Below are 26,730 nucleotides of genomic sequence, written 5' to 3'. Positions count from 1 at the left end.
TCCAACTGAACTATTAAAAAATGCTACTATTGTTCATTTTGTTGCACTGTGATGAATGCCTTAACAATTGATAAATTACCTTATTCTGTCTCTAAATATATGACAACAGCATTCAGTCGTGCAGTGATTCCAAATTGTGGATAATTTTGCCCCCAGGGGACATTTGGTAAGGTCTAAAGACATTTTTAGCTGTCACAATTTGGGGGAGATGCTACTGACATCTAGTGGGAAGAGGCCAAGGATCCTATAGTGCACAAGTCAGCCTTCATAACCAAAAATTAACCAGTACAAAATGTAAATAATTGTAGTACAAACTAAAACCCTGGTATAGTGAAAAAGAGTGATAAACCTGCAGCAAGACGGCCTTGGTTCAAATCCAGTTCCACTACTTACTAGCTGTGTAGACTAACCTTGGGCAAATTGACCTCTGTGCCTGTTTCCTCATCTCAAACTGGGTAACAGAGTACTCAACTCAAAGGAACACAATGAGGAATAAATAGGAATGTATGCTGTAGTTTTTTAAATTAAAAAAAAAAAATCACTGAATGCTACAGCAAGTTAAAGTGCAAGCATCACAGGCAGTCAATCCCTTTGACCTGTTCTCCTTTTAAAATATTAACAGACATATTGACATTCCCCACCTTGTATTTAGTATCACCCTCCATCTAACAAGTCATAACTGCAGCAGTTGTAATCAGACATCAGATAATCTAGTCTCCTACACTTATATTCTGCCACTACTCCAATAAACCAAAAGCAGTTAACTATCTTCTGAAGGAGATATGAAAGTTTTGTTCACTGCATAGAGTATACTCAGGGGTTTGAGACATAGATCATTAGCTCCCCCCCTTGAAAATCTTTGCTGTCTTTTTTCTTTATACTACCACCAATTATAAAGAACATGTTTCTTTAGTTCTAGATTAGAACAAATATAGATAGATCACTTAGATAACCATGGTATAAGGCATCTTACATAATTTAATCTGATCCCCTTTTAAAACTAAATACTGAGGCTCAGAACTTGCCAATTTGCATAATTGTACAACCAACTGCAGAAATAGATATAAGTAGAAGCTTCCTACCTCTTCTTTTGTAACCACATAGGGCAATGGACATAATACTGGCCTGATATATGTATAGAAGTATAATAATTACTGTTCTTGCTATAAATAGCAATTACCCCCTTTTCATCCTTATAAATCAATTACCAACCAATCATAATAAAAGGCCAGGGGATCATAAGCGTAAAGACCGGAACGACCGACAACTCGAAAAGTCTCCATGAGGTGCACTGACCACCTCTCGGTCGCCACCTCTCACCTGCAGGCGAACGGGGGGGACCATGAGGAAGTGGGTGAGTGGTGGCAGAGCAGGACTGGGGACTGGCAAGCAGCGGAACAGCTGACCTCTTGGTCCCTCGCCACCAGCCCGCAGGCTGATGGATCAGTGATGGTGAACAGGGGAACTGGGGTGGGTGGCAGGAGGACCAGGATGGCTGTCAGGCCGTTGGGATTCCCAGCTCATGCCCAGCTGCTTGGGGACTCAGGCCAACAGGAAAGCGAGCTCTGATGGCTTCACCTCCATGTGCGAGCACTGGGCCGGCCGCTAATGGAACGCACTTGCCCGCTCAGGACTGCACACGCTGCCTCGCCCCAGGACAAATTGTGTTAATAAAAAGCATGAGGTCCTGAGACGAGGAGACCTTAGAACAGTGATGGCGAACCTTTTGAGCTCGGCGTGTCAGCATTTTGAAAAACCCTAACTTAACTCTGGTGCCATGTCACATATAGAAATTTTTTGATATTTGCAACCATAGTAAAACAAAGACTTACATTTTTGATATTTATTTTATATTTTTAAATGCTATTTAACAAAGAAAAATCAACCCAAAAAATGAGTTCGTGTGTCACCTCTGACACGCGTGTCATAGGTTCACCATCACTGCCTTATAACTTAGATCTTAGTTTCCCTTAAACTAGGCTCCTCTGCCCCCCAAATGCCTTTCAAAATTATGCTTCATTTCTGGACTCCTATTTAATCTACGCACAGCCTTCTCCAGATTTCCTGAACCCTTCTTAATGCTGGAACAAGAACCTCGGCGAGAAATACTTTCACTTATTATATAAATTCCAATTATTTAGAACTATGATTATTTTCACATTATGGTCACTAGCAAGAGCTCAATAAACATTTCTTGAGGTTCTTGGCATTTCTCTGTGCCTCAAAGCTTTCAAGTATTCTTTAAAAGGTAATGACATGTTACGGATCTAACAGGTTTGAGCACCACCTATTATTCACCAGTTAATCTACCAACAATTAAAATGTATACAACTTATACTTACATTTGATTCTTTGCTGCTTGCCTCTGGGCTTTTCTTTCTTTCCTTTTCTGATCTGGTGGCTTAGCAAAAACAATTTCAATATTTTCTCCTTCCAAGTCCTTGCCATTCATTTCTTCCATAGCCTTAAAAAATTAGATATTGATCAATATGAGGCCTTCAAAACAATTATGACCCATTTGAAGTTAAAAATCATTTACCAAAGGGAAAGATCCAAAGACTGAGAAACAGCGATCAGGCTATCAATCCCCAGAAGGAAAGTAGGGGAGGGCGGGGGTAAGGGGAAGAGATCAACCGAAGGACTTGTATACATGTATATAAGCCAAACCAATGGACATGGACAACAGGGGGATGGGAGCATGTGTGTGCGGGGTGGGGGGTTGGGGGTTAATGGGGGGGATGAGGACACATTTGTAATACCTTAACTAATGAAAAAATTAAAAAAATCATTTACCATTAACATTAAAAAGATTAAATAGGTTGGATTTTATTTAAAGATCCAGCTCTTCAACTGATTGTCTTTTTTACTTGGTTTAATGAGTTACACAATTTGCTAAGGACAATAAAGTATGAGTAGATTACCTGGCCAGATTTCCCTTCAATTTTTAAAAAACAATCTGATTCTAGGATAAAATAGTCTACTTTACATGCCTATAACAATTCCCCGTTACTTACCTTGACAGCACCATCTCGCTCATCAAAATGAATAAAAGCATAATCTTTTAGTTTCTTCACTCGTTCCAGTTTCCCAAACTGACTAAATGCCTTTTCTAAAGTCTCTTCTGTTACAGTATTGGCAAGGTTGCGTACAAACAGCACTTTTACCTGAAATTTAAGAAAAAAACAGAAACTCCCTGTATATTTCCAGAGTTCAATTTTCAAAATGCCACCACCCATCCTGCAAAGTTAACTTTAGTCACAATCCATTACAAGAATATCAGAAATATTTTTAAAAAGACTTAAGTTTTCAACTCATTTGGGTATATACCAAGGAGCTTGACTGCTGGGCACAAAACTGAATAGACATCTCACCAAAGAACATATACAGAAGGCAAGTAAGCATATGATGAGATGCTCAACATCATGTCATTAGGGAATTACAAATTAAAACAGTGAGATACCATTACACACCTATTAGAATGGCCAAAACCCAAAACATTATCACCACCAAATGCTGTTGAGGATATGAAGCAACAGGAACATTGTTGGTGGGAAGGTAAGATGGAATAACCAATTTGGAGAGCAGCTACTTAGAAAACTAAGCATATTTTTACCATATGATCCAGTGATCCAGCAAATTACACTCATTATTTATGCAAATGAGTTGAAAATACATCCACACAAAAACGTGTAGATATGTACAGAATCTTTATTCCTAACTGCCAAAATCTGGAAATAAGAAATCCTTTTGTAGGTAAATGGATAAACTGTGGTACATTCAGACAATGAAATATTATTCAATGTTAAGAGAAAATGAGCCAAGAAGCCGTAACATGGAGAAAACCTTAAATGCATATACCTAAAAGAAGGTAAGCTTTAAAAGCAACATATTGTATGAGTCCAACTATATGACATTTGGGAAAAGGCAAATTATGGACAGTAGGAATATCAATAATTGCCAGTGGTTAAAAGGGAGGAAAGGATGAATAGGCAGATCAAGGAGATTCCTAAGGCAGTGAAACTATTCTGTATACTACAGAGGTAAATACAGTCATACATTTATCAAACCTGAAGAATGTACAAACACCAAGAGGGAATTCTAATGCAACCTACGGATTTTGAGTTATAAAACACTCAGTAGTTATTAAATTAGTAATTATTTTGCAACCAAAATGGATGTGGTTATGTCCTAAAAATGTGAATACCATGCCCTCTGAAATGGCTGCTGACCATTTAACACTTAACATAAGTGGTTAAAACTAATTAAAACCTGCTTTTAAAATCTACTTAGCTGAAGGGAAGAGTGAGTGCTCAAAATATTAAGATAAATTCTTTCAATCCTGAAAGCTCTTAACAGTATAATTATAAAATGTGATCTTTTTAGCTAAGGAACATTATCACTTGCTTCTAAAATACTCGAAATAGCATCCAAATTTCTTTATCTAAAGTGCTAACCCAGTGAGAGCTTAATAGCCAGGGGGGAAAAAGAATCCTAGATAGCTTCTGTCCTCTAAACCTCTTATCCTTTCATAATATTCACAGTTCTGGCATTTCATTAGTGTCTTGATTTTAGGGAGATTCTTAAAAGAAAAAGGGTACAATAACCTAACTGCAAACTGCATTACTGAGTAAAGGATTAATTCAAGAGATGTTGGTTCTCATAGAATGTCTTAACTGACTGCTGAAGCAAGATACCTAATAATAGCTAAACCTTGTAACTGCAGGAGCTTGGCTAAAGCCAATACAGTTCACTATTTTTAGGAGTAGGACTTCTGAACAAAAACCATGTAAGCTAATGGTGCCATTCTCAAAAACTCAAAGAAATTACTCTTAGAATCCACACAAAAATGGAAGTAAACTATCTCCACAGCCATGTAGGCTAACTACTTCATCATGAACATGACAACTACACAATTATAACCAAGTGCTCCATGAACAAATTTCTATACTCACTTTCCATGCATTTAATACTTATTTATTCTTACTAAAGAACACTTCTTTTTAAGAAATTATAGTTCAAAGAAAGTACACAATGGTTTTGTAAGTCATTCCTCCCCTGCCCCCACCTGTTTCTAAAGCCTTCCCCTCCCACTACCAACCCCTTTAAAAGATTTTTTTAAACTTGATTGTCATTACCTTTGCCATAACCTCGGGATCAGGATCTTCTATAGGATCGGCCCATTCAACAGTTCCAACATTTCCCCAAACCTTGACTTTACCACTCATTAACCTACGCCTTGCCTGAGCAGCTGTTTTGTGATCTTCATATTCAAGAAAGCAAAAGCCTCTGTTTTTTTTCTTGTCATCTGGTTGATGGTATAAAATGACGTCTGTAAGACCCTCTGAAAGTAAGTAACCATTCCAGAAAAATTAGATAAAATAACAAGAACAAGTAGATCAAATGATTTATTTTTCTAATAATACATGAATATCAAAATAAAAAATAATCACTTATCTTTACAGGGGACTCTCCATATAATTTACCTTTGCACAACACTTTACAAGTGTTCAAAAACATATGTGTACACACACACACACACACACACATACATATATATATAAAATTAGATCTAAGGACAAATCTGCTTCCATTAATGAGGCATAAAATCTTTACATAGCTGCTTTAGGAAAATGGCAGTATAGTTCAGATATGGTTACACATTTTTCTTATCATGCAAGTAAACACCTCAATTTTCTGAAATTACTCTTTTCTAGCCTGAGATATTGATTAGCTTTATTTAAAAGGAAATAGGATATATTACTTACTAAGAATAGAATTTCAAAAGTTCCTGGAGACTAATAGACTGATCATTTATTTGTTTAACATTCTAGGCAGACAAAAATGTTTTAATGAAAGCACCCTGTCATTTGGAAATGATAATAAAAATTGCTTTACAGCTCAAAGAAATAGTACAATACTGACAATGTATAATCTCTGCTTATAGCAAGAGTATCCTATCTAATAAAAGAGAAACATGGTAATTAGCTGTACCTCCGCTACCCTTCCCATTGGCTAATCAGGGCGATATGCAAATTAACTACCAGCCAAGATGGCAGCCGGCAGCCAGGCAGCTGGAAGCGAACATGAGGCTTGCTTGCTTCAGTGACAGAGGAAGCTAACGTTCCCCGCCTGCCTTGCCGGCCTCTGAGCTTGCAGTTTGAAACATTGTTACAAATATAGAAGCTAAACAAAACCCCAGAAACATGCTTTCAGCCAGCCGGGATCTCAGAGCTGAAATTGAAACAGTGTTTCGATTATAGAACCCAAACAAACCAGATACCTGCTTTCAGCAGCTCAGAGCTAAAGCTGGCCCAGAATTAAAAAAAGAAAAAAAGAAAAAAAGGAGAGGTTGGGAGCTTCAGTCACCCGCCAGCCTGAAAACAGCCCTCAGCCCCTCACCCAGACTGGCCAGGCACCCCAGTGGGGACCCCCACCCTGATCCGGGACACCCTTCAGGGCAAACCAGCTGGCCCCCACCTGTGCACCAGGCCTCTATCCTATATAGTAAAAGGGTAATATGCCTCCCAGCACCGGGATCAGCGGAGCCGTGAGGCCTCCCGGCACCGGGATCAGCAGACGGGGGCAACGCCCAAACCCCCTGATCCGCCCTGCTCTGTGTGTGACAGGGTGTGGCGCCCCAACACGCCCCCCCCCCCCAGGCCCTACTCTGTGTGTGATGGGGTAGAGCCATAACCTCCCCATTGGCCCTGCCCTGAGTGTGACAGTGGCAGCGCCCCAACCCCCTGATCGGCCCTACTCTGTGGGTGATAGAGGGCGGCGCCCCAACCGCCCCCCACGGGCCCTGCTGTGTGTGTGAGGGCGTAGAGCCATAACCTCCCCATCGGCCCTGCCCTGAGTGTGACAGGGTGCGGCGCCCCAACCCTCTGATCCGCCCTGCTGTGTGTGTGACAGGGGGGAGCTCCCCAACCCCGATGGGCCCTGCTCTGTGCATGACAGAGGGTGGCGCCACAACCTCCCCATCGACCCTGCCTTGATTGTGACAGGGGGCAGTGCCCCAACCCCCCAATTGGCCCTACCCTGAGCGTAACTAGGGGTGGCATCACAACCTCCCGATCCGTCCTGCTCTGTATGACAGGGGGCGGCGCCCCAACTCCCCAGTCAGCCCTGCTCTGAGCCCGACCGGGGGCTGCACCTAGGGATTGGGCCTGCACTCTGCCACCCGGAAGTGGGCCTAAGCCAGCAGGGCATTATCTCCCGAGGGGTCCCAGACTGCGAGAGGGCACAGGCCGGGCTGAGGGACGCCCCCTTCCCCCCCCACCCCCCAGTGCACAAATTTTTGTGTACCGGGCCTCTAGTCTACACTAATAAAAGAGAAACATGCAAATTGGTGTCACTCCACTATGCTCAGCCAATCAGGATGACTATGCAAATTAACCCAACAAAGATGGCAGTTCATTTGCATACACAGGTAGGGAGTGGAGACTGAAGGCTCCAGCTGTGAGTAAAGACTGAAGAGGCTTGGTTTCTCCCCTGCAGCCACAGCAGAGAAGCCAAGCCTCGCTGTGGCTGGAGGGGAGAAGCCTAGCCTCGAGGACTGGCTTCTCTGCTGCAGCCAGAACAAAGGCCTAGGTCCCGGGTGCTGGAGGAAAACCAGTGCCGGCAGCCAGGGGAAGGAAGGCCTAATGCGCGAATCTTCGTGCAAGGGCTTCTAGTCTATATATATAAGCCTAAGCAACTGTTACCACCGATGACCAAATGACCAGCTGGTAGCTTATGATGCACACTGACCACCAGGGGGCAGACATTCAACAAAGGAGCTGCTGCTGGTGGTCAGTGCCTTCCCACAACCTCCTGTAGCCGGCCAACCTCCTACAGTCCCTCCCCCTGGCCAGCCGGCTGGCCAGCCCTGATCAGCCCTGACTGGGACTGAGTGAGACGGCCCAATCAGCCCCGATTGCCGGTCAGGCCAAGGGACCCCACCCATGCACGAATTCATGCACCGGGCCTCCAGTTCATATAATAAAAGCCTAATATGCAAATTGTCCCCTTGACACAGAGCTCAACAGGGGGCGGGGCCGGCTGGCCAACTGCCCACACCCTCTCCTTCCTCCCCCAGCCCAGGGAGGAAGAGTGGCCACAGCCAGCAGCAGCTAGAGACACTAACCGTGTGCAAATTTCATGCACTGGGTTTCTAGTTATTCCTATAATGTGGAAAAATCAAATCATTACACATCTAACAACCCTACTAAGAGCGTCAACTACCACCTAAAAATGCATACAAACTCCCAAAGAAATATAATCTTCCAAAAACAGAATGTACAATAATGATTCTCAAGATAGTTCAAATCCCAGTTGCACTCCTTAGTAACTACTAACGTTCACCAAATTATTTCCCTAAACCCTTTGTGCCTGTTTTCCTTATCTGCAAAAGTCACCTATCTCACCCTGACCAGTGTCGCTCACTGGATAGAACATTGCCCTCACAGGAAAGGGTGATGGGTTAGATTCCAGGTCAATGGCACGTACCTGGGTTGCAGGTTCAATGCCCAACATGTGCAGGAGACAACCAACCGATGTGTCTCTCTCACACTGATGTTTCGCTCTCCTTCTCCCTCCTCACTCCCTTCTAAAATAAAAAAATAATGGAAAAAATATCCTCTAGTGAGGATAACAAAAATAAAAAGTTACCTATCTCATATGGTTGTAGTGAGAATACAATGAGTCAATAAGTGTAGTGTTTAATGCAGTGCTTGTCACATAGAAGTATGCATTTAGCTTCAGTATTAAAAGTTGTACCTCCTTCCAAATAAATCCAACTTACCTGTTACTTTGCTAAATTCTTCAAGAATCTGTTCCTTGGTTTTACTCTTAGGAATAGAGCCCACAAAAAGCCTATTGTTGGCAACTGAGATGCAGACACCAATGTGTTTTCCAGAACGAATTTCATGATTATTATACTGAAAGAGGAAAAAGTACACCCGTTTTTAAAATACTCATAATATTCAGTAAGTGCTCATTGTAGAAAGATATGCATATCCCATACACAAATACAAAATCTTTTAAACAAATTAAAATGTCAACACTATGTTTCTCAAGTGTTTATCCTTTAAAAAGTAGTTATGCCCGACTGGCATGGCTCAGTGGTTGAGCATCAACCTATGAACCCGGAGGTCACAGGTTCGATTCCAGTCCAGGTTGTAGGCTTGATCCCCAGTATAGGGTGTGCAGGGGGCAGCTGACCAATGATTCTCTCTCATCATTGATGTTTTTATCTCTCTCTCCTTCTCCTTTCCTCTCTGAAATCAATAAAAATGTATTTATTTTGCTTATCATAATGTTCTCCAGGTCCATCCATGCTGTTATAAAAGGTAAAAGTTCTTTCATTTTTACAGCAGCATCGTATTCCATTGTGAAGATAAACCACAGTATTTTAATACACTCATCTGCTGATAGGCACTTAGGCTATTTCAAAATCTTAGCTGTTGTAAATTGTGTTATCAACAATAAAGAATTAAATATATATAATACACACACACACACACACACACACACACACACATATTTTTTAAAAGTTGCCATGGCCCAGCCAGTATTGTCAGTGGTTGAGCGTCGACCTATGAACCAGGAGGTCCTGGTTCGATTCTGGGTCAGGGCACATGCCAGGATTTCAGGCTCAATCCCCAGTAGGGGGAGTGCAGGAGGCAGCCAATCAATGATTCTCTCTCCCTTATCATTGATGTTTCTATCTCCCTTTTCCTCTCCCTCCCTCTCTAAAATCAATAAAAATAGATATTTTTAAAAAGTTACCATGAAGGCACTGTACAAGGAAATTATAATCTGAGACAGATATGAAGATTATACTGATAAGACACAATAAACAAGTTTTAAATTAAATTAATGCAAAAAAATTGTTAAGACCTTGAAATTTAGTAAAGTTGATAAACTAGGAATCAGGTCTATAGCAGTTTAAATACAAAATAGTTGATTCCAGAATCCTTTAATTTCTATTTATACTTAAACCCATCCTGCCAACCAGTTGTCCTCATGCAAGGGAAACTGATTCAAATACCAGCAAGCTTTCTGCCTTTCTATAAACCAACACCTAAATTTCTTTTTCTATCCCCCCCTTAATCTCTTACCCAAAATAGCAATAATGATTTGGCTTCAAATACTTAAGTCTAAAAGGGAGAATCTTGTTAGTCTAAATCCAATTCTACTCCCCCAACCCCAGTTAAATTTTATTAAGCCTGCAATAAAGTTGGAGGAAAAACAAGTGATTGTAGTAATTACAAAACTACAGTAAAAAGTACTTAATCTTCATGTAACCATATCCTGTAGAAGAGTGAAATACTGTAGAGGCAAAACCCAATCTGTCAAAGTGACAAATCAGTGTTAATTACAAACCAAAGTTCAAAAGTATTCAAGTTATCTGAAAAAGTGGATTATATATATGTATATATTACATAGTTAAAAACACATCAAAATTTCAAGGTAATAATAATGGTGTCAGCAGCAACAATAATTATTGATTAATCCTCCTCCATATCTGGCCTCAATATCTACCTTAAATGACATACAAGTGAAGCTATACAAACTAAAGAATCAACATGAATTTCCATACAACTTATAGACCCAGCGTGGTGGCAAAAGTAAAACCACTCTTCTCTCCCTATTATTCCCATTCTTAAATAACAGGTATATGAAAAGAAAGCATACATTAAGTCAGAAAATAGATCTCTTCCTATCTCTTTCCCCATCTCCAGATATTCAAAATTTAACATAATGCTCAAACACCCTTCCTTCAGTTCAGAATAGTTGTACTTCCAAATCTACTTACTCTGTTCACTCTACACAAGTCTGTGGTCATTATGAACCCAGGATTCTCTCTACTTATTCCAGAGACATTTTTTTTTCCTTTTTGTCTATTGAAAACACACACACACAACTCTCAAAGGCTTCCCATCACCAAAAAGATAAAGTTCAAATACCTGTACATTATAAGTCCATCTTAAATGCCTTAATCTCCACAATACTATAATCTTAGCTATTTACATCATTTCTCAAACAACTTTCATACTGCTAACCAAGCCTCTGAATAAAATGCTTCCCCTGAAACTTCCACCATCCAAACTCCTCTGCATACTTGTAGACTTGAGCTCAACCATGAGAATACCCTACATCCCTAAATCCTATAAAGGTCAACAAAAGCACCCTTCTATGTTAATATAGACCAATAGTTCTCAACAGAAGTCATTTTTGACTCTCAGAGGACATTTGACAATGTCTAGAGACTATTTTGGTTGTCAACTAGGATTGTGAGCCTTGCTGCTGGTATTTAATGGATAGGCAGAGGTCAGAGATATTACTAAACATACTGCAATTCACAGGATAGCCCAGCATTTAGAAAAATGTATCTGCTCTATGAGGCTGAAAAATCATGCCACAGACCGTTTTCTCATAGTATTTACATTCTATTTATACCAAAAACCTCTTAAAAGTAGAAATATATGGGTTACCTGCAAATAGTAGTTATGGCTGAATCCATTATTGCATGAGATTACAGACAAGTAGACTACAATATCCTATTTCACAAATAAGTTCAACTAATACAATAAATTGTTTTCGGCTATGTATATTTCCTAGATTTTTATCATCTAGCATCAAATAGGTTAGTGCAAATCAATGGCTTTCAATTTGGTCATTTCATCTTTTTTAACTCCAGGAGTTGACAAAAACAATTAAAATATTTAAAAAAAATTAAAAAGGAAGGGAAGGAAATACAAAGTGTTTAAAGGGAGAAACAGGAGTTATTTTGAAGATGACAGGATTTGGTATAGCTTTCCCTTTTATATTTTTGTTCCCCAAACGTTCTAAGAGCAGGAACTGTTTAAGAAAATACTTGTGTGTGATTTTAATTTTACAAAAAAAATTTAATTACTGGTTATACCACTCCCATCAATATTTATAATACTGCTTCAAAGTAGTAGTGAGTGTTTCCATTATTATGGACACAGAAGAAAAAGTTCTTCCCTTCCAATCCATTATCATGAGCCCTGCTATGTTTAATCAAGGCAGGGTAGGCAGAAGGTATATTTAGGATGGATGTGGATGACATGAAGATTTAACAGGATTTATAAAGTAAACTATAACACCATATTATTTTACTAAAAAAAAAGACTTGAAACAAGGACAGCTAGCCTACAGAGCAGTGGTTCTCAACCTGTGGGTCGCGACCCCTTTGGCGGTCGAATGACCCTTTCACAGGGGTCGCCTAAAACCATCCTGCATATCAGATATTTACATTACGATCCATAACAGTAGCAACATTACAGTTATGAAGCAGCAACGAAAATAATTTTATGGTTGGGTCACAACATGAGGAACTGTATTTAAAGGGCCAGAAGGTTGAGAACCACTGCTATAGAGAGTAAACTGGCTCTCCAGTGAAAGTAAGTCACTAAGGAACAAAGATCCTCTGAGCATATTGTTCAAGTAAAGCAAAGGTACTAGAAACAAACATTTAAACAATGTCCCATTTCCCACATGCAGATTAAGCATGCACTTTCATATATATATATATGAATTGCTTTTCTAATTTTTCAGTTTTAAAGACCAATCCATCATCTTAAATTCAAAAATAAACGTCACATCCCAGCTGGATGACAGTGAGTTAGATAGTAGAAAGGCATTACAAAAATCTCTCAAGAGAGAGTCTAATTTGCTGATAAACCCAACTCTCAAGTGTTAGTATATTAGGACACTACGATGGTTTCATAATTTTTAAAAAGTGAGGTCTTTCGAAACTCTTCTAGAAAAGTGGGCACTGATGTTAAGTTTTAGAATCTAGCTTTCAGATCCAGTACCACAGTGAGGTGATCAAATAAAATAAAGATGAATTTTGAACATTAATCAATGCAATTTCACTATTTTAAACACCAAAACAGTTGTACGGTCTGGAACATTTCTGTCATCTAGGCTCAAAATAACAAGTCATTTTTCATTTCCTCATAGCCAGTCACAAATCCCCAGAAATTTAGCAGTCTCAGATTTTGAATCTGATCCAGAAGTGGATGTTCAGTCCTAACTCTTCTTATAGCAGCAAAGCCATTAACCTGCAAGCTTGTCTACTTTATTTTTTAAACATTTAATTACAAAGTCTTCTTTACATACTTAACCAAAATTTACTTCCTCAAAATTCTACAATAACTCTATTTCCTCCCCTAAATGACAGCACTTCATTTATCTGCACACAATGCTCAAGACTCAATCGTTCTCTATATGCTTGATTAATAATCACTCCTTCCCTGATACTGGCAAACTAAAGTGCCTCCTAGAGTGTCACCAAATAGTGATATCCATAACATAATATTGTAGATGCAGATTGAGACTGAGGAGTTTATAATAAGCTAAAGACTATTACTAATCTTCCATTTCTAGACACCATGCCTCTATTAACATGTAGTCCATGATTACCTTAGCTTATTTGGCAACTATTTCACATTGCTGACTCACACTACAGCTTCCATGTGATATTAGTTTTATAGAACTTGTCTTTTGTCCTTACTCAATTCCATCTTGCTGGTGTGAACTATCTGTCCACCAAAATCTTTTGAGATCCTGATATTGTCATCCAAGCCATTTATCACTTCATGCAGACTCAAGTCACCAAACATGTCAAGGACAGTCGAACTACACCCTTATTTTACTTCACTGGAAAAAAATCAAAACCAACAATACACCACTGACTATTATTTCTCCCTTCAAAATCTTTAATCTCTCTCCTTTATATTGCTGCCTCTCTCCTGGCCTTTGCTCTCTTCGCCCAAACATCTGTCACTGTTCTGCCATTTATATCATGCTACCCATACCAAGGCTCAACATTTTAATGGCAACTTAGCCCAGCATCATGACTAATGCTTTCTGGCGCTGACTTTATACAAGTTTCATCTCCTACTTCTTTCCACCAAACACACTGCTTTAACTAGAGTCACCACCTATTTCCTTCACTGTCCTGCTCAAGCCTCTTTATCACAAAGCCTTCTCTAAGCAATCTATCCTTTCATCCCTGTTACCCTTGGAACCATCTGCGTCTACTTCAATTGTAAATTAGCCTCACATGTCCTGGAAACGCTCAAGTCAAGAGCTGAATCAAACTACCTTATATGCCCATAATAAAAATTTTCACGGTAAGTCCACTAAATATTTGCTAAACTGCTACTAAAATATTTTTGTGGAGCTATCTTGTCAGCTGCATTCATCAAAATGGCTGTGCACATGTTACAGTGGTATACAACCACTTTGGTAAATAAAACCGTCAGTAGTTATAAAACCGTTAACTTTAAATATGCAAATAGAGATCAACCATTCCAGTGTCTGTAACACAGGCACTATTAGTATTTTCAGCAGGATTTTTCCATTACACAGGGGTGGGCAAAAGTAGGTTAAAATACCAGCCATCGTTACCTAAAAGATAAATCGTAAGTAAGGATATAAATAACAATATTAATACAAATAAGTAATACAATAAATATATAATATAAGAGTAAACTCTGTTTAGAGAACTCACAACTATAAACCTACTTTTGCCCACCCTGTATAGGACTGTAATGGGCATTGCAACGCCAGTGGCCTTAAGCTCCAATCCTAGTACCATACCACAAATACATACACACACTTGCCTGCATTTCCTCCTGATCTTTGTGACAATGCCAACCATTACATCTACTTCCAAATATTCCCCAGGGGGTGAGGGGAAAAGCTTCACCACCACCACCATTCCCCATTAATCTACAATAATCCCCTTGACTGAAGGTAACATAGAATAAATCACTGCAAATGGAAACTAGAAAACCTTTCAATAGAAAAATGGCCCACAGCTAATACAGGAATATTATAAATTCTAGGGTCATAAATAATGGATTAGATGACACTGGCCTGCCAGTCAGGTTATTTATCCAGGATCTACTGCATAGTGGCACTGTTCTGACAGGGAACACAGCCCTGGCCAATGTGGCTCAGTTCGTTAAGCACCATCTTGTACACTGAAGACTCACTAGTTCAATTCCTGGTCAGGAAAAGTGGTGCGTGTGGGAGGCAGCCGATTAATGTTTCTCTCTCACATCACTGTTTCTCTCTCTCCCTTCCTCTCTAAAATCAATAAAAACGTATTTTTTAAAATACAGAAATAAATGTCAGGGAATAGAGGGGGAAAAGAGCTTATATCCTGATGATGAGACATAAGCAAGTAAGTTATACAGTCAAGAAATAATTTTAAGTACATCTAAGCATTCTATTTTATCAAGTTCATAACACCATTATGGGGCAACTGGGTGCTTGGTGCTCAAAGTCAGAAAGGCCTTCTAAGACTTGATAAGAAGGCAGCAGTCGTGATAACTGGTTGAAGTGTTAAAAAACAGGACAGCAGAAGGTAACCTTGAGATGGAAATAGAGCTTATGTGCAGGACAAAAATGGCAAAGTATGGATGGAAGGATAATAAAGAGTAAGAGGAGAAAAGTTAAGAAGAAACTTGAAACAAAAAAAAGAAACTTGAGAAGATAGGACCTCTTTTGGAAACCATTATTAGAGTTTTCAGCATGGGAATGTTTGTGATCTAATCTATGTTGCTGAATGGTTAAAACTGCAAAGAAGCAATAAAGAGCAGTGAGACTAACTAGAAGGATTCTTTGAAGAGTACCTTAGACTAGGATGACAGCAGTGAAGATACTGTTGCCTTAATTTGTTGTATCTAGTTAACAATAGGCACTCCTAAGCAAACCTCGTATCAAACTAAAGCAGTATGACCTCAGCAAGCCACCCAGCCAATTTACTCTTCTGCAAAAAGAAAATAATTTCATGTACCTTGAAGAATGGGTTGAGATGGTACCCTATATAATAAAAGCCTAATATGCTAAGTGTCCAGTCATCCATTCAACCAACCAAAGTGTAATATGCTAATGATATACTAAGGCCACTCAACGGTTCGCTATGACGTGAACTGACCACCAGGGGGAAGACGCTCCGACCATTAGTTTAGCTTGCTGCTGGGGGTACGGCCAATCAGGATCCAGACTGAGCAAAACTGGCCGGACATGCCCTGGAGCCCACCAGCAGTCCCTCCTCACCCTGATTGTGAACTGGTGGGATCCCTAGGCTGGCCTACGCCCTCTCGCAATCAGGACCACTTGGGGGATCGGAGAGCTGGTTTCGCCCGATCCCACAGGTCAGGCTGAGGGACCTGGGCCTCTAGTTTAAAGATAAAAATGGAGCAAATAGCACAGCTCCTATGAAGCATTCAAATGGTAGTTATTATTCACCTTTCCAAAAATTTAGTTCTAAATTATCATCATTTGGGGATGAATTTTTTTTAAATATATTTTATTGATTTTTTACAGAGAGGGAGAGAGAGGGATAGAGAGTTAGAAATATTGATGAGAGAGAAACATCAATCAGCTGCCTCCTACACACTCCCCACTGGGTATGTGCTCGCATCCAAGGTACATGCCCTTGACCGGAATCGAACCTGGGACCCTTGAGTCCGCAGGCCAATGCTCTATCCACTGAGCCAAACCGGTTAGAGCTGGGGATGAATTTTTTATTCCCCAAAATCCAAGGCAGATATTGGCTGAAAATGAAGTCATTTAAGTTTGCAGTCACTTCTAACTCCAAGCCTCTTTCAAGCAATTAATGTCAATTAACCCATTTTTACAAATAATTCAGGGGCAAATTTAAAATCTACAGTGCTTTTAATCTATGGAGGAAATTCATTGCTGCATTGCCCTAACTGGTTTGGCTCAGTGGATAGAGCACTGGCCTGCAGACTGAAGGGTCCGGTCCCGGGTTCAATTCCAGTCAAGGGCACATGCCCAAGTTGCAGGCTCAATCCCCAGTAGGGGGCGTGCAGGAGGCAGCCGATCAATGATTTTCTCTCATCACTGATGTTTCCTCTCCTTCTTCTCTGAAATCAATAACACACACACACACAACAACCTCATCCAAATCAACTTGAGTTTTGTATTTTAGAATTTTTAATTTCCTCAAAATAGTCCCTTCTTTTACTGCTAACTTAAGGCAAGTCTCCCAATTTTTCTATATCACCATAATCCTAGTCATGGTGAAGCATCCTTTATAAAAATACCACTATCACTAAGAATATATTTTAAAAGCACCAAAATAAAATGCCAAACCTCCTACTCATCAGACAGTAATCCTATATAATAAAGAGCTAATATACTAATTAGACCAAATAGCCAACAGACATTTTGGGTGAAGTGGGGCTGCGAGGGCCAGCCAAGGCTTCGAGGGGCTGCAAGGGCCGGCCAGGACTGCGAGGGCCGGGCCCCTTGCAGGAATTTCGTGCATCAGGGCTCTAGTAAAAAATAAGTATGGCCCAGCCAGCGTGGCTCAGTGGTGGAGCATTGACCTATGAACCAGGAGATCACGCATGGTTCGATTCCCAGTCGGGGCACATGCCCAAGGTTGCAGACTTGATCCCCAGTGAAGGACATGCAGGAGGCGGCCGATCAATGAGTCTCTCTCATCAATCTTTCTATCGCTCTCCCTCTCTCTAAAAATCAATAAAAATAGTCTTTTAAAAAAATTAACCCTCGCATCTTCAACTATCAAATATAGGAATTTCAGTCACGGAATTTAATAAAACTAGTTTGAAGGAGAGTTACATAAGCCATAATTTAAAACATTAAAATTCTTTTTTAAAAGTTAGAAAAATCACAAGGTCCTCACCTAATAACTTGTATTTTTAAATCAAGCACTGCCACTCACCACAAAATCATTTATTTCATAAACTAGATATTTATCATCACAATGTTTTTGTGAAATATTTCTGAAAAAGGGATGGCCAAAAACTCTGGGAACCCTACCTACTACAGTTACTTTGTTAAACTTTAACCTTCCTATAAGTTATAACAATAATCACTAAGCCAGATGTCTCATAGAATCAGGAATTCTGCCATACTACCATATAGATCCTGAGTCTGATCAAATAACTACACGTGCAAAGAATACTGCTACAGTGTGTACACAGAGAATGTAAAAGACAGGCACAGTCAGAAAAAAAAAAATGGCTTTAAAGATACTACATGTGAAGACTGAAGGAAAAAAACACAAACTTACCAGTTTAACAGCCTCCTGAGCTGCTTCTTTTGCACAAAAAGTGACAAACGCATAACCTCTATTGAGACCTGTAAGTGGATCCATCATTAGACGAAGATCCCATATAGGTCCAGCTTTCTCAAATAATGGAACAAGTTCATCCTCAAATAGATCTCTTGGGATCTTCCCCACAAAAATCTGTAAATTAAATATGAAGTAAAAACCATGGAGAGTTTCTTTAGGAAACCAGACACCTGTGCAATTACCACAAAAGGTACAAGTTTTTAGTTTCTTTACCTCAGTGCCAACAGAAGGCTGCTGACCTGAATAAACGGAATCTGGAGGTGGTCCCCCATACTTCCTCTGTCCAGTGGTCACATCAAGTGTGTAGCCTGTTCTTTCCAAGAGTGCCTTAAAGAATTCAAATGTCATTAATACATTTAACTCACAAGACCACATTTGCATTTAGCAGTTAAAAATTGAAATAAATCTTGTTCAAATTTTCCTCTTTATCTTGGCAACATTCCTACAAACAGGTTTCTGGTGTCTGTTTTAGAATTTCTCCTTTAATATACACTTGTAATAGCCCTAATTTATTGTGAAAAATCTCAAGATCCTGTTCAAATTATTTGCTGGTCTCTAATTACTGAGTGTGCTTAATGAACAACAGGAAACATATTAATCCATCAATAATTTTCAAGGCATGGTGTATCTATTCTAATACCTCCTTAAAAAATGACTGCACCACCCTGACCAGGTAGTTCAGTTGCTTAGGAGCATTGTTCCAAATGCCAAAGTTGTAGGTTCCATTTCTAGTCAGGGCACATATAAGCAGCAGTCAATAGAAGCATTAATGCCCTAACCGGTTTGGCTCAGTGGCTAGAGCGGCGGCCTGCAGACTGAAAGGTCCCAGGTTCGATTCCGGCCAAGGGCATGTACCTTGGTTGCGGGCACATCCCCAGTAGAAGGTGTGCAAGAGGCAGCTGATCAATGTTTCTCTCCCATCGATGTTTCTAACTCTCTATCCCTCTCCTTTCCTCTCTGTAAAAAAAATCAATAAAATATATTTTAAAAAAAATAGAAGCATTAATGAGAGCAATCTTATCTAATAAAGTGGGAATATGCAAATTGATCATCACAACGTAATGGTCAATATGGCTGCGCCCACAAGTGGAGGCCGAGTTCCCATTAGGTTAGGGGCCTTAACGAGAAATCAGCAGAGACCTGAGGCTGCCTGGCGCTGGGCCAGGGCAGGGGACCTGAGGCCACACCCCCCACCATGCGGGGCTTGACGGGGAACCTCAAGACACGCTCCTGGCCCAGGGGACCTCAGGCTGCACACCCCACCCCAGGCCAGAGGACCTGAGGCTGCGCCACCCCTGACTGGCGGGGCTTGATGGGGGACCTCAAGGAGCGCCCCCCGGCCCAGGCTGGGGAACCTCAGGCCACGGCCCCCCACCTCAGCGCAGGGCCAGGCAACCTGAGGCTGCCCCCCCCCACCTGGTGGGGCTTGACGGCGGTGGGGCCAGCCGGGTCTGGATCTAGCCCAATGGGGGGTGGGGCCGGCTGGATCTGGGTCTTGCGTGATTTCGAGGTACACGTGGGAGGGCGGGGACTCAACCTTGGTTCCCGTGGCTCACCCCAGACTCTGACAGGAGGAAGATTTTCACACACATTTTACTAATTTTCTTTCACCTCTGACACTTCTATTATAGAGAAAGGGCAAATATCAATATTAAACTATTTCCTCTAATTAATTCCCTTTTAATGTGCACCTAATAGAATCTTTAAAAAAAAAAAAAAAAGGCTGAGTTTAATTCGTTCCTGAAAGAGGAGATGAATGTCACATCTCCCAAACCTGGATTTCTTACCCAATAAATTCCCTATATCCCACACTCCTAGTACACATTGCCATTGTGGGCATTTCACCAGCCTTTATGGAAATTGCACTCCGCAAACTAAGTTATAGTTAAGTCCAAAAATTTGGGAGCTAAAGGAAAAACAACCTCTTATTCATTTGACAGTCAATACTTGATAGAATAGCATGGTTCTTTCATGAAAAATAAAGCCAAATGACTTTGAAATCTTTATAAAATTGTAACAGTGTAAAATAACTTCTACATTTTATCTCTCTGAAAGTGAACTGTTAAAATTTACACACTCATATTTACTTAGAGCATTAGGAGTTTCTCTTCATCCCTTATTATAAGCAAAAGTACTAGGAAAGTAGTAGTCCATGGTTAGCCTAAGGAAAAAACCAAGAATTATTCCCCTTCACCATCTCAAACAGGAAAGCACAAAACCAGTTTTCCAAATAATAAAACCAATCTGATAATTAGCTAATAAATTGTGAAATAAAAACACACCAGGCACATAACTTAGCAAAATTCCGTTCAATGATTTAGGATCACCTGTCTCTAAAAATGACCAGACACATTTAAGAATTTTCTACTCAAAGAATATTAAGTATTTATGAAGAAATACTGTTGAATGACAAAAACTCCTCCACTCCTAAACTTTAATAAAGCATTAAATATTTTAAGCAGTCTTTTTCTATTATACCCAAATGTTTGCTTAAGGGTGCAACATTGGTTAGTAACAAAAATAAACTCAAACCTATTACTATCACATATACTAAACCATTACATGGCTCTTCTTCCCTTTTTCCCCATATGTAATCCCTGTGCTTCTTATATCTTATTGTTTATATATGGCTCAAATAATACTTTTTATGTCAATCCCTAAAAACAAAAAGGAAAAACTTACTCCTTGTTAACCACCTATAAAAATGCTTCTGCCTTCTCACAATTTAAGTTACAGCAACACTTTAAGCCACTCTTTTCCAAAGATAGAACGGAAAGTCACACAAATTACACTTTAAACTTTTTGTAAAATTGTAGTAAGTCTAACTCCCAATGTAGATTTAATTACATTGGTAAAATTTCTATGGAAAAATTAGATTTACAGTTCAAACACAATTCACTGACAGCTAGACCTGTGAAAGCCTCAAATTTATGGATGCCCTTAACCACTAGCTCTATATTCAAAGCTTCATTCTTCCCACACCATTAAAACACCACCTAACACCTATACTGTGTTTTAATAACTGATTTTCTTAAACTATAACTCTTGGTTCAAGAGCACTGGCACACTATATTAAGAACACCCGGTAAGCCCTGACAGTGTAGCACAGTGGTTGAGCACTGACCGATGTATCAGGAGGTCCTGGTTAGATTGAGGGTCAGGACACATGCCCTAGTTTCAGGCTCTATCCCCCGTAGGGGGCGTGCAAGAGGCAGCCAATCAATGGTTCTATCATAGATGTGTCTACCTCTCTCCCTTCCCTCTCTGAAATAAGTGTATTTTTAAAAGAAATCAGTAAAATTAAAAAACAAAAAACACCAGGTTAAAACTAGTATGATCACCACATTTTCTACACAAAAATCAAAACCTAACTGACTTTGAGAACATTTACTATTTTATAGGATCTTAAAAAAAACACCTCCCACTCCTAGCCTGTTTTCTCACTTTCATTCCCATGCTGCTTTTAGGAATGAACAAATTAGCCTTAATAACCTATAATACTGAAGGGGAAAAAAGACAGTATTAAAATTCTAAATCCATTTCATTTGAGGGCTTGAGAATCCTAAGAGAAGCAGTCAACTGCTAAATGTACACTCTCCATCAGCATGGGCTGAACTGATCCCCTCCCATTTTGGTTCCACTGTCAATAACCTGGACTTGCAGATTTTCATAAACCATCTAAAATATGGTGGATGGACTTTTTTCAATCTTTTATTTAGAATACCAATAGCAAAGGTTTAACATCAGTATGGCTGGGCAACCAAAAAAACCCTACAACTTTAAGAAGAGCGAATTGTTTTAGAAACAGTTAAAGGCAGAAAACTTTTCAAAAACAGTAATTACAAAAAATTTGCAAATTATATCAGGGTCATTAATTCTCAATAACTTTAAAAAAATCATTTCACATCCATAGAATATTTAGCAAAGCTATAAAATAGTTAAAAGAACTTTAAAACTGAAGGGAGCAAAGTACTTTTTTAAGACATACCTTAATTTTTGCCTCATCTGGTCCTTTGCTAGAATCCGCTACTTTGGTCCCTTGTTTTTCTCTCTGCCTGTAAGTCTTCATGACTCCACATAAAAAGGCACTTTTGTTCTGAAAAGTAATTTTCCAATCCTATTTAATAATTATGTCATCTGTATCTTATTAAATCAAATTTAAACTACATCAAAAGTACTCAAGATTTTTATTCTTTTCACACTGACATTAAATTAGTATTACCTGAACATGAGAGAGATCACTGTCTTTAAACTGCTGAAGAACTGCCAATGCACCGTCTTCATTGAATTCCTTTAAAGCTTCGATAGCTCTTTCATCTAAATCACTATGTGCAACCAGCCCTGGAGAAGAGAAAACTTAATTAGTTGTCAACTTTTAATATTTTTGGAAAGATCTTTTTTGAGTACCAGATTCACCAATAAAGGTAGCATGTGTGCCAACTAAGTATTCTTCCATTCCTCTTACCATCTATTTAATGACAAACACATACTTTAGCCATTTTGAAACTGCACTCTGAACTAAAGAAGCCCTCTCAACCACACTTACAATAATGACTCAATTTCTTTTAGACCTTGCTCTCGAAGTCAGATAGTTCTGAATATTAAGTATTTCTACAGTAAATATATAGGCTTACAAATCCTAAAATCAACCAACAAAAACCAAGGCTGACAACTGAACCTCTATCCATTTAAAATAACCACTAGAAAAAGCAAAAGCCACACCAAGACAACCAGTCTACAGGTACCAAATTAATTAGGAAGAATCCTACTATAAAAATACCCCAAAAGTCACATGGCCTGTTCCCAACAGTTAGCAGCTGTTGCTACCATCATATATACTTATCCATCTGGCCAGCCAGCCTTTATTTACCTCCTAACCTTTCTTTCTTCCTTCCCTCCCTCTACTATGTACAGTACACCTTAACCTGCAGTTCACAACTATCACAACAAGGCAAAACAAAACTCCAGTTCCCACACTTATTGGAAACCACAAAAAGTTGCTATTTTAGCTCAAAGCCAGAAATCCAATAGAAAAATTTCATAATGCAATTTTGCAAGTGTTAGTTCTTACCTGCAACGTAAATTTCATCTAGTTTTTCAGCAACTTTCTGTGGTAAACCAGCATCAAGCAATGTCTGAAAATTTTCTGAATGGATAACTGCAGAAGTAGTATCCATGGGCTCTTCAGTACCATTTCCATTAACATGTTCTGTAGCCATGTTTCCAGAGATCTGTTCAAACGCAATAAGCAAAATTAAACTAGGATCTTCAAAAAGGATAGAGGACAAAATGAGAGCCCCAATCTTTACTTTCTCTACCAAGTTCTACACCAGCCTGGGCCTCCATTTAAAGAAGCCGTAAAGTCACTATCGCCTGACAAGCCTGATGAGCGAGGGGCAAGAACGGATTCACTTGTTTTTCCTCAGCACCGCCCCTGCCTCACCTGCTAGCACTCCCTAAGAAAAGCATTACCAATGGAGCCCGATCCGCACGAGGACCAGCCGGCGTGCCACATGCAGCTGTGCCCGCACAGAGTGAGGTGCGTGCGGGTGGAGCAGAGCTCGGCCGTCCCCTCTCCAAGGTAAGCCCCCAAAGTGCGCGCTTTTCCCGCCTGCCGCTTTCAGATCGGTAACAACAGCCAGCGAAGAACAAAGCGCTCACACAAGATACCTTCCCACCCCCCAATTCCTCCACCCTTCACCCCCGCACCCCAGAGCCCGCCCCCGGCTCCACACCCAGAGTGGCAGCCTCACCGCTCCGGGCACCGGGAGCCCATTAGAAACACGTGCTCTGCGCCTGCAAATGTCCTACAACTTCCTCCAACGGAAACCCACCGAGTCCCAGGCCCAGACGGCCGCCACCGGCTCCCAACATCAACCCGCAGCCGCGGTCCGAGTTCCCGGAAAGCATCAGCAGCACAAGCTCACCCCTCAACACCGATGCCGCGTCGGCGACAGGCCACCGGCTCTCCCCGCCCCCCGCCCCCGCCGTGACACATGGCTCTCTCCGCCCCGGGCGCCGGCGACCCCCGGCCGCCCGCCGGCCACGCCGAGCCGCGGCGCGCGGTGCCAGCCCCCACCCGTCTCCGGTCCGTGCGGCGACGGCAGCGCCCCGGCCAGCTGTCCCACCCCCGGACCCGGGCCGACAGCCCGGCGGCGCGAGGGCGTTCCGCGAACTGCCCGACGCCGGCCGGCCGGACCGCGAGAGCCCCTCCGGCCCGCCTCCCGGCTGCGGGACGGGACCCGCTCCTCTCCGCCCACTCCCGCGCCGCGGCGCGGGCCACGACAGCACCAACTCCGCCGCCGCTCGCGGTCCGCGCGGTCACGGGGCCGCCTCCTCCCGGGAGCGCCGCAGACAAAGCCCGGACGGCGGCAGCACATGGAGTGGAGGAAGTGGCGGCGCGGCCCGCGGCCTGCTCCCAAGCAGCCCCAGCCAACGTGCTCCTGTCCTCCCTGGAATCCATTTTCCAGAAAAGCCGGTTTCTCCCCACACCGCCCTCCCCCAGCCCACTCCACAATGTCACCCAGCACCCCTCCCAGGCCCGGGACCGGGCGGTCGTTACCTCCCCGTTGGGCTGCGGCGGAGAAATCCTGTCCGAGGAGATCGGGTTGCGGGAAACGCGTGCTCGCTGCTCCCTGTGTCCAGCGCGAGTGGAGCTGTTGTAAAATGGCGGCCGAAGCTCACGCCGCTGGCAGCAAACCCGATCCAGTTCCACTCGCCTCCGAGCGCGCTCCCCGTGCGCGCGCGCCCCCGCGTGACCCCCCTTTCCTCCCCTCCCCTCCTGGCGCGTCCGCTCCTCTCACTCACTCCCTCAGCCCCTGCCCTCCTCCAGCTCCTCCTTCTCCCCCGACCACCGCCGCCGCCACCAGCCTCCGTCCACCTTCGCCGCTCAGCCTTTCTTCTTCCCCGCCTGCTCCTTCCCCCACCGCTCCCGCTCCCGCCCGCGCCCGCGGCCGTTCGGGTACGACTGGCCGCCTTTCCCCGCCTCGCTCGCACGCTCGCTGGCTCCCTCGCGCTCTCTCTCGGCCCCGTCCCCCGTCCCTGCCGAGTCCGCTCCTCTCTTTCTCTCTCCCGCGCTGACGTGACGACGTCGCCGACGCCTCGGGACGCGCGCCTCAGGGCCCCGCCCCTCGCCCCCGGGGGGCTGGGGGCCGCGAGACCCCGCCCTTCCGCTCCGGCGGCGGCCGAGGGGCCGAGAGTGAATGAAAGGCCCGCCCCTTCCCCTCCCGACGCTCCGCCCCCCGCTCCCCTCCCGGCGAGGCGGGGCGGGGCGGCCGGCTCAGCGTGTCCCACTCGTTCTCCTTTGTCAGGAGACAGGCATCTCCCCACCCCGCCCCACCCCGCCTCGCTCCCTCCGCCGCGACCCGCGCACGCCGCCCCGACTGAGCGCCCTCCCGCCCCACCCCCGACCGTGTCCCCAGCCCGCGAGACTCCGGGCGGGGGCTCGGGACGCGGCCGCAGCTCCCCGCGTGGGGGGCACCCACCGGTCCGCGCGCACCGGACCCCGCCCCAGCGCCGCGGCCCCGTAGCCGTTCCAGGCGGTGTCCACGCCGCCGCCGCCGCCCCACGCGCTCCTCGCTGGGGAAGCTGCGAGCGCACGTGTCCCCCGGGGCGGGGCGAGGCAGACAATGGGGCGGCGGGGGAGGGGAGCGGCGCGGGGACCCACGGACTGCAGGTCGACCTGGCCGACGGGACCCTGAGCGGGAGTCGTTCCGGGGAGACCCGGCCTTCCCCGCCGGACAATGAGACCTCCCGGGCCCCGCGCCGCTCCACTTTCTCCGGAGCCTGGGGCCAAGGGAGGGGCGTCCGCGGCTCGGGCTGGGAAAGCCCTGCAGCTTTTAGGGGGACGGGGCTGGGTCCGGTGGGATGATGCCGAGGCCGGATGTGGGTGCGCAGCCGCCCGGCGGGAGTTGTGCAGGGCTCCGGCTCAGCCCCGGTCCTCCGAGCCGTCAAGGGCTTGCTCGCAGCACAGTTTGGGCAACTTGAAGCCCCTCCAAGCTGCACGGTTCGGGCAGCTGTGAGGAACATGTCTGTTTCTTTTCAAAAATCTTGGCAACTAAATCTTATGTGAAGTGACATTTCCTTTGTAACCGGTTTGCTAGTTACACGAGAGACAAGACAAAGGCATTTGAATTTCAGACGCGAGACGGGTAATAATTTTATCCGATGCAGCTCTAATGGAAAATAGTGCCCTATTAATTTAAAAACAAGCTTATTTTCGGGAGCTCACTGGTTCCCTAAATAAGCTCTATGCTATGGCCGATTAGAGGTTCGAGGAAAAGTTATGTGAGCACTCTTCCAAGTGCCTAAGCACATCAAGTGCCAGATTATTTTCATAGGTTTTTGTATCAAAACATGGAATACTTGACGAAAGTATTAACTACACAATGCGTTTAGTTAGCAAGCATCTGAGATATCCACTACCAAAAATCACAGACATGTACCTGCTATGGTATTCAGGAATTTCAGCAAGAATTTACCTCATAATCCAAAAGTCGTAGGTAATGTTATAAGTGAAAAATGAAGAGCCAAAATGTTTTTTTAATATTTTATTGATGTTTTACAGAGAGGAAAGG

At 42.8% G+C, this 26,730-nt stretch overlaps 1 protein-coding gene across 16 annotated transcripts in view; it reads right to left on the bottom strand.

Moving 5' to 3' along the window:
- Nucleotides 1–24,919, bottom strand: part of SYNCRIP (synaptotagmin binding cytoplasmic RNA interacting protein) — a 33,302-nt gene extending 8,383 nt beyond the window's left edge. For 6 of the 16 annotated variants that reach the window (XM_059701021.1, XM_059701022.1, XM_059701023.1 and 3 more), the window contains exons 1-9: nt 24,717–24,875; nt 23,226–23,385; nt 22,377–22,495; nt 22,143–22,250; nt 18,092–18,481; nt 8,783–8,918; nt 5,136–5,341; nt 3,015–3,164; nt 2,343–2,464 (exon numbers count right to left, since the gene is read on the bottom strand). In XM_059701021.1, coding sequence (XP_059557004.1) covers nt 2,343–2,464; nt 3,015–3,164; nt 5,136–5,341; nt 8,783–8,918; nt 18,092–18,481; nt 22,143–22,250; nt 22,377–22,495; nt 23,226–23,373 — 1,379 coding nt within the window. In that variant the 5' untranslated portion in view covers nt 23,374–23,385; nt 24,717–24,875. Of the gene's footprint in view, nt 1–2,342; nt 2,465–3,014; nt 3,165–5,135; nt 5,342–8,782; nt 8,919–18,091; nt 18,482–22,142; nt 22,272–22,376; nt 22,496–23,225; nt 23,386–23,988; nt 24,012–24,716 lie in introns of those variants that run through there. The other 10 variants (XM_059701032.1, XM_059701025.1, XM_059701034.1 and 7 more) reach the window with 8 other exon arrangements.
- Nucleotides 24,920–26,730: the final 1,811 nt, after the last annotated feature.

The sequence above is a fragment of the Myotis daubentonii genome, chromosome 6 (assembly GCF_963259705.1).
Source record: "Myotis daubentonii chromosome 6, mMyoDau2.1, whole genome shotgun sequence".
In the NCBI taxonomy this organism is placed as follows: domain Eukaryota; kingdom Metazoa; phylum Chordata; class Mammalia; order Chiroptera; family Vespertilionidae; genus Myotis; species Myotis daubentonii.
Note: the sequence above shows the minus strand (reverse complement) of the source record. Positions and strands in the feature narration are given on the sequence as shown.